Source organism: Oryctolagus cuniculus, chromosome 12 (assembly GCF_964237555.1).
Source record: "Oryctolagus cuniculus chromosome 12, mOryCun1.1, whole genome shotgun sequence".
Taxonomy (NCBI): domain Eukaryota; kingdom Metazoa; phylum Chordata; class Mammalia; order Lagomorpha; family Leporidae; genus Oryctolagus; species Oryctolagus cuniculus.
Window position 1 is genome coordinate 66575789 of NC_091443.1, and position 14459 is coordinate 66590247.

The 14459-nt window shown below is 51.2% G+C and overlaps 1 protein-coding gene across 11 annotated transcripts in view; it reads right to left on the minus strand.

Moving 5' to 3' along the window:
- STRC (stereocilin) overlaps nucleotides 1–14459 on the minus strand; it is a 31847-nt gene that overhangs the window by 706 nt on the left and 16682 nt on the right. For 3 of the 11 annotated variants that reach the window (XM_070053287.1, XM_051821748.2, XM_051821743.2), the window contains 24 exons: nucleotides 13279–13341; nucleotides 13071–13181; nucleotides 12744–12910; nucleotides 12369–12555; nucleotides 12127–12242; nucleotides 11774–11906; nucleotides 11237–11419; nucleotides 10943–10981; nucleotides 10605–10772; nucleotides 10067–10138; nucleotides 9513–9641; nucleotides 9122–9180; nucleotides 8217–8340; nucleotides 7999–8111; nucleotides 4633–4768; nucleotides 3681–3877; nucleotides 3402–3492; nucleotides 3028–3184; nucleotides 2266–2435; nucleotides 1530–1685; nucleotides 989–1131; nucleotides 639–787; nucleotides 289–386; nucleotides 47–194 (listed from right to left, as the gene is read on the minus strand). In XM_070053287.1, the coding sequence (XP_069909388.1) occupies nucleotides 47–194; nucleotides 289–386; nucleotides 639–787; nucleotides 989–1131; nucleotides 1530–1685; nucleotides 2266–2435; nucleotides 3028–3184; nucleotides 3402–3492; nucleotides 3681–3877; nucleotides 4633–4768; nucleotides 7999–8111; nucleotides 8217–8340; nucleotides 9122–9180; nucleotides 9513–9641; nucleotides 10067–10138; nucleotides 10605–10772; nucleotides 10943–10981; nucleotides 11237–11419; nucleotides 11774–11906; nucleotides 12127–12242; nucleotides 12369–12555; nucleotides 12744–12910; nucleotides 13071–13181; nucleotides 13279–13341 (3109 nt within the window). Of the gene's footprint in view, nucleotides 1–46; nucleotides 195–288; nucleotides 387–638; nucleotides 788–988; nucleotides 1132–1529; nucleotides 1686–2265; nucleotides 2436–3027; nucleotides 3185–3396; nucleotides 3493–3680; nucleotides 3878–4632; nucleotides 4769–7998; nucleotides 8112–8216; nucleotides 8341–9121; nucleotides 9181–9512; nucleotides 9642–10066; nucleotides 10139–10604; nucleotides 10773–10942; nucleotides 10982–11236; nucleotides 11420–11773; nucleotides 11907–12126; nucleotides 12243–12368; nucleotides 12556–12743; nucleotides 12911–13070; nucleotides 13182–13278; nucleotides 13342–14459 lie in introns of those variants that run through there. The other 8 variants (XM_051821744.2, NM_001171314.1, XM_051821746.2 and 5 more) reach the window with 7 other exon arrangements.

Here is a 14459-nt window from a genome sequence, read left to right on the forward strand (position 1 = left end):
GAGGTCAGATTCTAGGTCAGGACAGGAAGGGTCAAACTGAACTCACCCTGCTGTTCTGGGATCTCCTTTCCCTCATATTGGGCCCATATAACTGCTTGTCGCTGCTCAGGACTCAGAAGGGCCATTTGCTCAGGAGTGACAGCCGTAGCCTGAACATTGGTGAGACTAGACAGCTGAGTGGGGCTGAACACCACCTGGGGATGTGGGCCAGAGTCAGTGCATCCATATGATCCCTGTTGGGCCCTGGCCTCCTGTGGTCACCCCAGACCCCAGTCCACCAAGACTTACAGCAAATTTCGGAGGAGGGATGACAGAAATGGCAAGAGGAGTAAGGCCCTGGATCTGTCCTCGAAGCAGTGCTGAGAGCGCCAGATCTGGGATCCCAGCTGTAGAAGCAAGTGAGATAGGCAACCAAACGTGGTCTTTTCTAGCCTTTTCTCTTCAAACCTGTGGACTTTCTGTTCTAACTACCTTCAAAGTGCCCGCCATCGGCCTTCCCCAACATATCTCCAGCCCTTTACCTCAACACCTCCTCAGACCCTCACCTTAAGAATTCCAAGGCAGTCCTCCACCCAGAGCATTGGTACATGGAAACTAAACCCTGACAAGTAGCACCATCAGTGACCCAGGCTTGCTACCTGCTATTGTGCCAATTTCAGTGAAGATCTCAGGGCCCCAGTTACTGACTGGGCCAAAGCCACCGGGCAGCACCAGGAGGTGGGCCAGAACCTCCAATTGTTCCTCTGAGCACTGGAGACGCAGGTTGCCCAGGAAGAGAGCTGCTTGGCTGTAGAAGAGTGGGAAGGAAAGAAGAATTCAGCTCCAATGACAGGGGCCATGGTCATGAGACAGGGAAGAGGTGGCTGTAAATCAGTCCCCTTCTTCCATAGGACCACTCCCTCATGATCCTTCCTAACCCTAGAAAACCTGGCATCATCTCAGAACCACCCCCTACACACACAAGCATACAACACCCTCAGTAGATGACCTAAATTCCCAGCTGCTGATGTGCTGTAGCTCTTCTGGCCGAAGTCCACAGAGTGTGTAACCGAGCGCTGTCAGGTGAATGAAGTCCAGATGGCTTACATGCCGACCACTCTGCCGTAGGAAACTGGAGACCACAACCCGGAGCTGGGTGGGAGATCAGTGGCACAGGATAAGGAGGGAAGTCATGGGGAATTAATGAGTGGAGAAGCGATAGGTGCTAGTGGGTTGTTTTATTTTACTATTAAGATGAGATCTTAATAAAATAGCTAATAAAGCTATGGAGAGGGTTGAGTACCCCAAAAAAGAAAAGACTGAAAAGAGGAGGCCACAGGGAAAAGATGCAGGAAATGGCATTTTGTGTCCAGTGGGGCTCAGCACAAACAAATCAGAGCCCCTAAAGTCACTAGTATGGGGTATTAAAGAAAGTGATAGAATGGCCAGGCAGCATCACAGGGAAAAATTCCTTGGGCTTTTGCAGACCTGGAGGACTGGGTCTGTGGGATGAATGCTTGGGCAGTGGTAGGGAGGAGGGAAGGTGTTACCTGGATGGAGCTCCAGCCATCTATCTGCCCCAGGGTGCTCAGCACTCCCCAGTCCACCAGGTTGAGCTCCTGCAGTTCCCGCTCTCCTAGACCTATTAAGAGCCTACTCAGCTGCAGGATCTGCTCAGGGCGGAATCCCCGGGGAGGACCCCACAACTAAGGAGGAAGAGAGGAACAATGTGAGTGGAAAAAGCACTGGACTGGGAGTCAGAATGCTGGGACTTTTGCTCCCTCTGACCTTAGCTGTGCAACTAAGCAAATCACTCACTTTTTCTTTAGTTTCTCAACCATAACATAACTAAGGTGTTAGGGAAGGACCCTAGAGTCTCAGAAGGAAAGAAAAGCAAACTCTAGTCCATGAATTCTAAACTTTCTTGTGCACCAGACTCACTGAGATGGCTGTTAAAATCCAGATGCCCAGACTCCATCCGCAGAGATTTTTACTCAGTCCAGCAAGAGACTCTGACATCAACATTTAAAAAGCTTGCAACCCAGATGATTCTGATACCTATTAAAATTTGATAACCCCTGTTCTAGTCTATCTGTTGTAGTAGCTCCTTTTTCTCAATATTGACCCTTTCTGACCTCACATCTGTGATCCAGACCCTCTAATCATTTTATCTCCTTCCCCCCACCACCTACTCAACTTCTTCTTCTCGTGAGTCCCATATCCCACTCAACCTATTTCTTCATATTTTTTCCACCTCCAACCCCAGTTGACCTCTCCATTCCTAACCTGCTTTGCCTTGCCCATGGCTGCCCGTAGTTCCTCAGGCCCAAGTCCTGGGTCTCCTGCAAATAGTGCCAGGCAGTCCTCGAAGTCTGAGAGTTCCATCTCTTCAATCTGGGTTGCAGACCAGGCAGCTGGGAAGGTCCCCCGCACATCTGCACAATTTGGCACAGGTTCTGAAAGTGGAAGGCAGAGCCAGAGGGTCAATATAATGTCAAAATATGCATAGAGAGATATCTTCTGATGGAAGGTTTCATCTAACCTGTGGAGGAAGGGACAGTGTGAGTAGTATGAGCTAAGAAATACAGTGAGATTTATAGGGCTCAAAGGGTAGGACAAGAAATACTTGGAGAAGACAAGCCTCTTATTTTATAGAAGACTACAGAGGTTGCTCAGGTATTGATTTTAACCCACACAAGTCGTCCTTAGCCCCATGCTGTCTTCTTCCTTATAGGGATCTCCCCAGCAAAAAGCTCCACCCTTAGGCTAGACAGAGCTGAGGCAGCTATTAACAGGAATAAGAAAACAAGGAAATTGGAGTCCTAGGATGGAAACTGAATGGATTACAAACTCTTAGAGTTATAGAACTCTTGAATTAGAAGAGATCTTGAAGATTATCCCTCTAACCCCTTTGCTTTATAGATCAGAAGAACAAAGCTCAAAGAGCCGAAGATTTGCAAATCTGCTCGAAGGGCACAGTGTACCTAGCTTCTGACTGCATAGTTTGATATGCTTTTGCTGGACGTTTGAGTATTTGGGTAGTTTCACCTGGGAGATCCTCAGCAGCTGGCCGCACAATCCCAGCTACCAGGGCTGCTTTCTTGGGAGCAAGGTGTGGGCTTCCACACAGCTGTCCAACTCTGCTCTGCTCCCAGCTCTGTTGCTTTTCTAGAAGTCGCTCCAAAGTCTCTGGGCCCAATGCCTCCTGCATGAGAAAGGAGAAGGAAGGAGGGTGGGGAGACTTGGACAAGGTCAGGGCCAGCTACTGCAGCTGTAATGCCCAAGCACTACCTGTGTTCAGCAGTCTTCCATGGATCCATTCTATACACCCTTTGCCCTCAACCTCCTTGGCCTTAGGTCCCCATAACCAGCTCACCAGTCCCCTCTATGCGTTTACTCCTTTCCTTGTTCCTTCACCTCACCCTGGGGATCAATGAAATAGCCTCAGTAGACAAGGTGAATACTAGACGTCCAGCTTGCTCTACTTCATCCTGGCTCCACAATTCTGGTTTCCTGGAGGACAGGAAGAATATCATGGGCTGGGGAGCAGAGGGAACTATGAGGAGAAAGGGAAAAGAGCACATGCTAGGACTGGGGCATCAGGGCTCCAGGGGACCTTAAGCACACAGAATGGGCTGTTTCTGATGATGGCGGTTGAGGGGCTGGGTGAGTCAGCATGTGAAGTTCTCAAAGGTCCATACCCAAGAACAGGCTCCTGCAACAACAGCCATCCCAGCTCTGTGGCAAACGTCTCTCCTAAGCAGAAGCCCTGCAGCTGACTGAGCCGGGACAGCAGGATTGGTAGGGGGATCCGTCGTGTGCTCTCTGTCCCCAGGAATCCGACCAAGGGGCCCAATGTCTCCAGTACTTCCCCTGAGACTGGGGTCTCCTTTGGAGCCTGGAGAAGGGCATCAAGCCTTTGACAATGCACCTCTGACCCAAAGTGTCAGATTCTTTCATCAAGAGACCAAGCCCTTTTACCTTCCCTACCTCCCGTTCCCAACTCAGCTCCTTTTGATGCTACCTTCGTTCACTTAAAAAAAAAAAAAAGATTTACTATTTATTTGATTTACATAGAGAGATAGAGGGAGAGACACACAGAGAGAAATCTTCCATCTACTGGTTTACTCTCCAAATGGCTCCAATAGCCAGGGATGGGCCAGGCTGAAGCCAGGAGCCAGGAGCTTCATCCAGGTCTCCCACATAGGTAGCAGGGCCCCAGCATTTGGGCCTTCTTCTGCTGCTTTTCTCAGGACATTACCAGGGAGCTGTATCAGAGGTGGAACAGCTGGTACACCAACTGGTGCCCATATGGGAAGCCAGCATTGCAAGCAGCAGCTTTACTTGCTATGCCACAAGGCCGGGCCCTGTTCACTTTATTAAATGAGCCTCGTTGGAAGTAGGCAGAAAGACCAAAAGGTGGAATTCAGGGATTTTCTTGACTCCAGGGGGTATGGACCAGAGATAAGAGAAATAAGAAACAGGTTATCAAGGAATAAAACCTAGAGGCAGATCTAGGGGTTATAGCCTTATAGACAGGAACCTGTTTGGAAACAAGAGGTGGGGGGTTGAGCTTAGAAGACAGAGAGTGTTGTTTGAGAGGCAAGAATTGCCCAGGGCAGCAGGTTGGAGTCTGGTAGGGTGAACTCTTACCAGGTTTTGTAGTGCTTTCTCTGCCAGGGCTGCCTGGTGGGGTGGGGTCAGTGCCAGCAGTTGGTCTGGAGCTCCTTGTACCAGCTCCACCATCAGCATAATGGATTCATTGGAGAGTCTATCCAGCAGCTGGATCCTATGGTAGCAATTTGATAACAGGGTCACTCCATCAGAACTGAGCCAAGTTGAGAAGGGACCAGTAAATCTCTCATTCCCCAGGTAAGATGCAAAACCAGACAAAACCCTGTGCTGCTGGTCAGGAACTGATATTAAACAGCTGCAAAGACAGTTGTCACCGTTTGCTTGAAGGAAGAAAACAAAGAGTGATGTGCTTTTAGTCTTCCTAAAAAGAAAATCACACCTGATTAAATGGACTCAAAGTCCTCCAATATTAGCTATCAATAAATGTTTCCCAGTTTTGGGCCATGTGTCTGGCACAGCAGTTAAGACACCACTTGAGACATCAGTATCCTATATTGGAGAGCCTGGGTTGGAGTCTTGACTCCACTGCTGTTTCCAGCTCCCTGCTAATATGCATCCTGGGATGCAATAGGAAATGACTCACATACTTGGGTCCCTGCCCCCCAAGTGGTGGGAGATATGGATCTGGTTGTGGGTTCCTGGCTTTGGCCTAGGTCAGTTCTGTTTTCATCATTTAATAATATGGGTCTATCTCTGTCTCTCTTTTTCTGTCTCTGCTCTTCAAAAATTAAAGTTTTTTTTTTAATATTTTTATTTACTTGAGAGGCAGTGCTACAGAGAGAGAGAGGGAGATACAGAAAGAGAGAGGTCTTCCATCTGCTGGTTCACTCCCCAAGTGGCCACAACAGCCAGAGCTGAGCCGATCTGAAGCCAGGAGCCAGGAGCCTCTTCCAGGTCTCCCATGTGGGTGCAGGGGCCTAAGTGCTCCATCTTCAGTTGCTTTCCTAGAAGCATTAGCAGAGAGCCAGTTTAGAATTGGAGCAGCTGGGACCTGAAACCAGCACTGTAATATGAGATACTGGCACCACAGGTGGCAGCTTAATCCACTGTGCCACGACATTGGCCCCCTATTTTATAGATTTAAAAGCTAAGGTTCACTGAGATCAAAAGGTGGAGTCTTACTGCCAATTCCTATTGTTTCTTCGGGACCACCCTTCCTCTCTTTGTGAGGAGGTCCCCTCTTTGAATAGTGCAGTGCAGGTCACAAAGTTCTTTTAGGTGTTTTCTCAATGGGTACTTATAACAAGACCTGGGGGTAAGACATATTTTGTGTTCTTATCCCTTTTCCACAAATGAGGAATTCATGTTTTCTGACTCATGGTCCAACATCTTTCACCTCCCCCAAGCCCTGGGGTTCCAAATTATCTCTGAGAAACAGTAAATTTAAACATATTTGAATCACATTTTTAAAATGAGAACAAAAGAGCTCTCTTCCCCAGAAATCAGAAGTTACATCCTGTCTCTATATAAGGTTGCCAATTCTGGAACTAGACCAAGTTGTGCAAGATCTGAAATCTTTATGAAGACCTATAAAATGCAAGGATGGAGTCACTGCCTTTACCATCAGCACATCCACAGGACTGTACCACTTGGCAAGGGGTGGGGATGGGGATGAAATAGGACAAGAAGCAAACGAATGAGATACTCATAAACTCCTGGGATCTCTGCCTATGATTCCCTTCCCCTAAGCTCGTACTTGGACTGTTCAGTTAGAGTCCTGCCATGGAGGGCCAGTGTTGTGGTACAGGGTTTAAGCCACTGGTGTGACTACAGCATCCCGTATGAGTATATGGTTCCAGTCCTGGCTGCTCTGCTCCAGATCCAGGTCCCTGCTGATGCTCCTGGGAAAAGCAACAGAAGATGACTCAAGTACTTGGGCCCCTGCCACCCATGTGGAATACCTGAACACAGTTCCAGGGTCCTAGCAGAGGCCTGACCCAGCCCTGACCCTTTTGGCCATTTGGGGAGTAAACCAGAGGATAGAAGATCTCTTTCTCTTTCAGTGTGTGTGTGTGTGTGTGTGTCCCTTTGTGTGTCATTCTGCCTTTGAAATAAATAAAAATAAATCTTTTTTTTTTTTTTTTTTTTTTTTTTTTGACAGGCAGAGTGGACAGTGAGAGAGAGAGACAGAGAGAGAAAGGTCTTCCTTTGCCGTTGGTTCACCCTCCAATGGCCGCCGCTGCAGCCGGCGCACCGCGCTGATCCGATGGCAGGAGCCAGGAGCCAGGTGCTTTTCCTGGTCTCCCATGGGGTGCAGGGCCCAAGCACCTGGGCCATCCTCCACTGCACTCCCTGGCCATAGCAGAGAGCTGGCCTGGAAGAGGGGCAACCGGGACAGAATCCGGCGCCCTGACCGGGACTAGAACCCGGTGTGCCGGCGCCGCAAGGTGGAGGATTAGCCTATTGAGCCACGGCGCCGGCCTAAAAATAAATCTTAAAATAAAACTATCTTGCCATTGGACCATTTAGCCTAGGCTTGAATAGTTCCAATGACTAGGAACTTACTACCTCAATTTTCTGTATATTATACAGAAATCTGATTTTAATTCATTAATCCTAGAATTGACCAACCAGGCATATATATGCTTATCTATTTTCTACTTGCTAGCTCTTCAGGTATTTGAAGGCATTTATCACGTTTCATGTATTTTTCTCTTTAGTCCTCTGAACACATTGAGAAACAGGACCTTAAATAGAATACAAGCCAGCCGGCGCCGCGGCTCACTAGGCTAATTCTCCACCTTGCGGCGCCGGCACACCGGGTTCTAGTCCAGGTCGGGGCGCCGGATTCTGTCCCGGTTGCCCCTCTTCCAGGCCAGCTTTCTGCTGTGGCCAGGGAGTGCAGTGGAGGATGGCCCAAGTGCTTGGGCACTGCACCCCATGAGAGACCAGGAGAAGTACCTGGCTCCTGCCATCGGATCAGTGCGGTGTGCCGGCCGCAGCGCGCCAGCTGTGGCAGCCATTGGAGGGTGAACCAACGGCAAAGGAAGACCTTTCTCTCTGTCTCTCTCTTTCACTGTCCACTCTGCCTGTCAAAAAAAAAAAAAAAAAAAAAAAAAAAGGATATAAGCCATGAGGCAGAGTTTGACTACTGACCCCCTCATTTCAGATACACTATTAATGTGCCCAGAGTTATACAAGTGTTAAGATTACCTGGCAGGCCACAACACAGTGCCACCCTCAGTTGTCCCCTGCTGGTTCCTTGTTCTGGTAGCCAGCTAATACACAGAGCAGCTCTGAACAGAACCCTGTGCTCTTGGCTGTAAGTGATGTCAAGGAGCCATATGACAGAAAGCCATCTCCTCCAGGACATTGCCTAAGGACAGATCTTCCACTTCGAGTTGAGTTTTCTGAGGACCCAGGATCTCAAGCCATATCACTTACGGTGAGTCCAGAAGTAATCTGGTGTCCAGTCCACTCAGTTCTGGCCCCAGGGTTGTCAACTCTGGCTCTGGCATTGTCATTCTGCGCTGCAGGTCTGTCCAGATACAGGCCCTCTGTGAGACAGGGTGGGGGAGCAGGGTTGGAACCATGGCAGCTGGCTTCTACACCCAGAGTGCCAGCCTCCCTCCTCCCGCTAATGTCCAAGTTCCCCCTCTCACCAGGCTCCCTCGAACCCCAGTAGATAGTTGATAGAGCATGTGTACCACTTCCAGGAAGTCTGCCATGGAGTTGATCTGCTGCAGAAACTCGCAGGACATGCCCCCTGCCAGGTTTCCCAGAGCCCTGTGGTTAAGTGGGTGGGTAAGTGCTCATTCAACACCTGCCACACCCATCTGCTCACTGACATCAGCGCTCTTAACACAAGTACTTGGTTCAGTTATGGGAGTTTATAGTTTGAGAAATATTTTTACATAGACGTTCTCACTGGCTTCCTATAACATCATCACTGTTGGTCAGAGAAGAATATCAAGATTTACAGAGGCCAGGTGACATGCCCAACCCCACTCTGCCAGAGGAAAGGTAAACCGAGACTGACGCCACATCTTCAGGTGCCTTTTCTGCGGGTGTAGGTAAGGTGACACCTACTTATTCCTGTTTATTCTTGCTTGGCCAGTGGCTCTGAAGTCACCTTGAATTAAATTAATAACAGCCAGTGTCTACTGGGGGTTTACCAGGGGCCAGGCCCTGTGTTACACATCTTCCGTGGCTTATTTAATCTTCAGGATAACTACTGATGCGGTAGATACCATTTTATTTCCTATTCTACAGAAGAGATAACTGAAATTTAGAGAGCTCACCTGACTCTCCCAAGAGCATAAGGAGGTGGCAGGCCTGGGACCTGAATCCAGGTGTTCTCAGCACCTTAGCTGTAGTCAGGGTAAGCGTGGCACAGGGGAGGAGGGGAGGACAAGGGGAGGAGCCACCAGGAGCACACCCACCAGGCTGGGACTGTATATCGCTCATCCCTGTGTTTCCCAATGTACCTCCCAAAGCACCTGGCATCTAACAAGCATTCAGAAAATGTCAGTTGAATAAAACTCATGGCTCCACACAAGTTACTCACTGCAGACTTCTAAGGGTCAGGTTGGTGGGCACTTGCATCTTCTTCCAGAGAAACTGGGCCTTCAAGAGAGAGAAGGAGAAGGCACTTTACAGCAGAAATATCCCCCAAGGACCCATGATGCCCTGGACTCAGTCCTGCCTCTGCTCCATGGCTGCCAACAGCCTCACACTCTTCCCAGAGAGAGGGAAAAAGAACAAAGCAATTCACTCACTAAGGGATGCTAGGGATGTGCTGCCAAATGGAGGTGATAGAGACAGAGAGAGACAGAGAGACAGAGAGACACAGAGAGAGAGAGAGAGACAGAGACAGAGGCAGAAAGAGAGGCAGAGAGAGAGGCAGAGAGAGATGGGGGGACGGAGAGTGGGTTCTGAGGTTAAGTGGGGAGGGTTACCTGCTGCTCGGCCCAGGGCAGCTCCCGGTAGCGCCTTCGGTTTGCCAGAAGAGCTGCAGAGTCCAGCTGTAGCAGTTTTAATGGGAGCAGAGGAAGCAGGCAGTCTGGCCAGGTGGTGGGGATGGGCTGCTGGCAGTGATGGATATGTGGAGGAGTAATAGGAAAGATGGTCTGGACTCAGCCCTTCGAGAAAGGGAACCAAGGGGCCAGAAAGGGACCAACACTAGGACGAGGCAGAACAGCATTTGCCACCATAGCAAGGAATAAGCAGAGCCTCACACTTAAGGCTCTTGTGGCCTAGACTTGCTGCTGGTTACACACCTGAGGAACACGTCCCTCAGCTTCCCTGAGCTTGGGGGAGCCAGGCTCTCCTGGCTTTGACATTCTAGGACAGTGTGGGTGACGCTGTCCTGCACCTGGAACTGGGGAGAGCTGTTACTATCAGATGGGTACAGAGCTAACCTGAATTCACTGTGGGTACGGGTGGGGGTGAAACAGCACCAGCCACAGGAAACTGCCCCGGAACATGGAGAGGAGCTCAGCCTCACACATACCTGACCAGGGACACACACGGCTGCACCTGCACCAGCACCTGTTGTACCCGCGTTTTTAACGCCATCTTTCACCTGCATGAGAATTGGGGGAGAGGGGGTTCAGTGAGTTAAGCTGTGCCTGCCACACCGGCACCCCATGTGAGCTGCAATTTGAGCCCCAGCTGCTCCACTTCCAATCCAGCTCCCTGCTAATACACCTGGAGGAGTAGACGATGGTCCAAGGACTTGGGCTCCCGCACCCATGTGGGAGATCAGAATGGAGTTCCCGGCTCCTGGGTTTGGCCTAGACCAGCCCTGGCCATTGCAGCCATCTAGGGAGTAAACCAGTGGATGGAAGATCTCTTCCCTACCCACCCCATCCCCCAGTCATTCTGCCTTTCAAATAAATAAATAAATCTTTAAAAAAAGAATTGGGGAAGTATGTGAGTATGCAAGGGAGGGGGGAGATTTGAGACGACTTCCCTGGCTACAGGAAGATGCCCTCCTCCCCAGCAGAGCCCACAACCCTGAGTGCCTCCCCCTCCCCTCCTGCTCATACCCGGAAGGTCTGAAGCAGTGCTGCAGTCTGGCAGGCTGAGAGACGCGACAGTTCCGGGGCCAGGCAGGAACAGGCGCCAACCAGAACTCGTCTGGGGATGGCCTGGAGTGTCTGGGGACTGAGGCCTGGCAGCAGAGAGTGCAAGGAGCAGAGTTCCTCCAGGGACAGCTGAGGAACAAGAGAGATGGGAGGGCTGAAGAAGGGCAGAGTGATGGGGAAGACATCACAAGGCAGCAAAGGCGACAGGGATGAGGTGAGATGAAAGGAAGGCAAGAGCTGATACAGGAGCCAAGAAAAACAGGGACAGAGACCTCCAGGCGACATCTGCTGCTACTCACATCGTGCCTAGGGAGGAGCCGGCCAAGCAATAGGACAGCCTGGGTTGGGATGGGACAAGAAATAACAGCTTTCAGCTCCCAGCAGCCAAGTCCTAAGCAGGTCCCTAGGGCCAGCCCCTCCAAAACTTCCAGCCCCCTTTCAACCACCCTCAGTAATCGGCCTGCCTCAAGGTCCTTCCCCAGCTGGGGAAAGGCAATGAGGGTGACGTGCTGGGGACAGGGTTCACCTCTGGGTGATCCCCAGGGGAAGGAGGGCTTGAGGGGACCCCTGCACTGGGAGTGGGACAGGCCCACCTGGGCAGGGGTGACACTGGTTCTCTGCAGGGCAGGAAGCATGGCTCGAAGCTGGGGCTCTGAGAGCGCCTGCAGGAAGCGGAGGCCCAGCTGAGGGAAGAGAGGAGCCCAGGCTCGCAGCTCTCGGGGGCTTAGCACGGCTCCGCCAGATGAGCGCAACACCCCCAGAAGTTCGTAAGCCACCTGCAACCAAAGAGGTCTGAGACTGGCGAGGAAAGACAGAGGATCCTTAGGCATCTCTCTGCAGCTGGATTTCCCAGGGCCTGGGCAGGTTAGGGCTTGGGACCAGGAATGGGACCAGAGTTGATGAGGTTCAAGATGGCAAAGGGTGTGCTTGAGCTATCGTGGGCTACATAGGGTGGGGCCAGGGAGAGGTGGTAACAGATAAGAAGAGCCATGGAGGAAGGAGTAGAGGTGGCAGAGGTGGGGAGGCTGCTGGCACCACTCTACTCAAGCTCGGCTGACACCGCTGTGGAAATCATTCAGATAGACCCAGGAGAAGCCTGAAGTCCTACAGGGCTGTGCCCAGGTGCTCACCCGTCCTTCTGGGCTGAGGGTCCCATTAGCCGCACATTCCAGCAGCCCCCGTTCTACTGGCCCCATTGGATCATTCAAGGGCACCAGGCTCTGCAACTCTTCAGGGCTCAGAAAACAAGCAAGGGACCCAAGCCTAAGGAGGTCATGAAGTTAGCCTTTGTGTGGTCCCTGAAGCCAGTACTAAGACAGGGATGTCTTACAGAGGCCTCTCTTCTGGAGTCCAAGACCGCCCGGGGCCACTGCCTACTCCCATGTCCCTTCCTTGCCAGGGTGCCAACCCATCATGGCAGTTCTACCTGCCCCTCTCTACCTCTTGCACTCTGGCTGTAGCCACTGATGCCATAACCACTCACCTGCGCACCTGCTCCTCGCCATCCTCAACACTCTGGTTCACCAGGCTGCGCAGCACGTGTCGAGCATGCCCTGGCCCGAGACCTGCTGCTGGCCAGCTGTCCTCCAGGGCCTGGATCTGAGATTGGGAGGGTCAGCTCACTGTTGGACATTTGCACAGGGGGGCACACTAGGACACATGTCACTGACTCCCATCCCACTAGCAGAAGACGGGTCCATCAAGTAAACAGGATGATTCTCATACCTGGTGAGGGCTGAGCTGCAGAAAGTTCTCCAGAGGGAGGTGGGGGAGAAGGGGCAGGGCTGCCCACAACAGCTCCTGGGGCCAGGCAGGCACTTCCCCAAACAACTCAGGGGCCAACAGTCGCTTTGCCAAAGCCTCCTTCTGCTCAGGCCTCATTTCTGGGCTGTAATCCCGGATGGCAGCCAGGCTGGAGAGAGAAATGGGTCTTAACTCTCTGCCTTGTTCCAAACCATTTTCCCCTTACTCTCTATTGCCCTGCTCTCATGAACAGGGAGGAGATTCTTCTTGGTTTCAATGGAAAAGACATCTGAAAGGGACTGCTCCACGGACATGGGGTGGGCCTGACCCTGCGAGGAGCAGCGTGTGGAACCTTACACACTGTCATTGGCCAACAGGGATGGTGGGAAGCGCATCAGGTCAGAGACAGCCAAGAAGGGGATGAGTGGTGACAGGTCAATGAAGAGCTGGGAGGTCAGGCGTGGGTACCGCTGGAGCAGCAGGGCTGTCAGGCGACCCAGGGCCTGCTCCTCCGATGGTGGTACCTGTGGGGCAGAGGAATGGATGCTGTCTCTGGAGGTGCTCAGTGGCCTTGCCACTCCCCCCTCTAGATGTCCTCCTCCCAATAAGGCAAAAGTTAGGTTCCTGAGGTGCTTAATCTCCAGATTCCCACTCCACCTTGGCTCCCTCTCTCTCTATGCCCACCTGCAGCTGGGCCCAGGAACGGTGCATGAGTGTCAGGAAGCCCTGGGCAGCTTCTGTCTCTGCGGAAAGCACAAGTTGCTGGAGATTTTCCGGGGGCATGTGCAGATATGCCTGGGAAAAGGAGGTCATGGTAGCTAGGGCCTCACTGGGCAGGGACCTCAGACCCCAGCTGTCACTCAGCCCACCTGTGTGCCCCACCACCTGTTACCTGCACTAGAATCTGCAGAGCCCAGACACTCTTCTCCCTCTGGAGCAGATCCCACAGCACGGGCTGGTGGAGAGAAAACAAGAAGCCAAGACAGCTGCCTCCTCAGTCCCTCCTGCAGCCCCCACAGGCACCAACTTCCACTGTCTGGGTTGCTTATGCCTCATCTGAAGCTGGTCTGCATTTCTCTTCAGATAGCAACAAGCTCTTTTAGGTGCAGGATCTTGTCTCTAACTTGTCCTGTGCCTTCTCTCATGACATGTCCACAGTTGACTCAATAAACACTTGTAGATCTGAACCAAATTACTATGCATCTATCTAATTGCACTTCACTGGGCCCAGGACTTGAGAAAGTAGGCCCTGAGGAGTCTTTAAATATCCTTGCACATAATGAGCACTCGATGGATAGATTACAGAATATAACATATAGCAGCACTTTACTCCACAGAGATTAGAGCATGCCTAGAAAAAAAACTAAATTCAATTACTTGCCTAAGATCACACTACTTGGCATAGTTGAGCCTAGAACCAAAGTCTTCTGACTTGTAGTCCCGCCCAGGTCTTCCTCATTCCTGCCTTATCTTCCTGTATTCTGTCAGCCTCCAATTCTCACTTGGTAGGGCCCCTAAATTTGATCCCTTTTCTTTTGAAATTATGAGTTAACACTGACTGTAGATTTAAATATCATGTTCTGTGCTAGCCCACAGCATGTATGATCTCATATAGTCCTTAAAGCCATGCTAAAACACTGGTCACAATGTAGAGATGGGAAGAGAAGGGCTGGCATTGAGGCACAACAGATTAAGCTGCTGCCTGCAATGCCATCATCCCACATATGGGTACCATTTTGAGTCTGGGCTGCTCCACTTCCAACCCAGCCTCCGCTTCCTGGGAAAGCAGAGAAAGATGGCCCCAATCTCTAGGCCCCTGCACCCATGTGGGAGACCATGAGGAAGCTCCTGGCTTCTGGCTTTGGCCTGGCTCAGCATGAGCCATTGTAGCCATTTGGCGAGTGAACCAGCAGATCTCTCTCTCTCTCTCTCTCTCTCTCTCTCTCTCCCTCCCTCTCTCTGCCTTTCAGATAAATAAAATAAATCTTTAAAAGGGAGAGAGATGGGAACAATATTGCCAGAAAGCCTAAGTAACTTGCCCAAGTTTGATCACAGAATTAAGATGTGACTGCA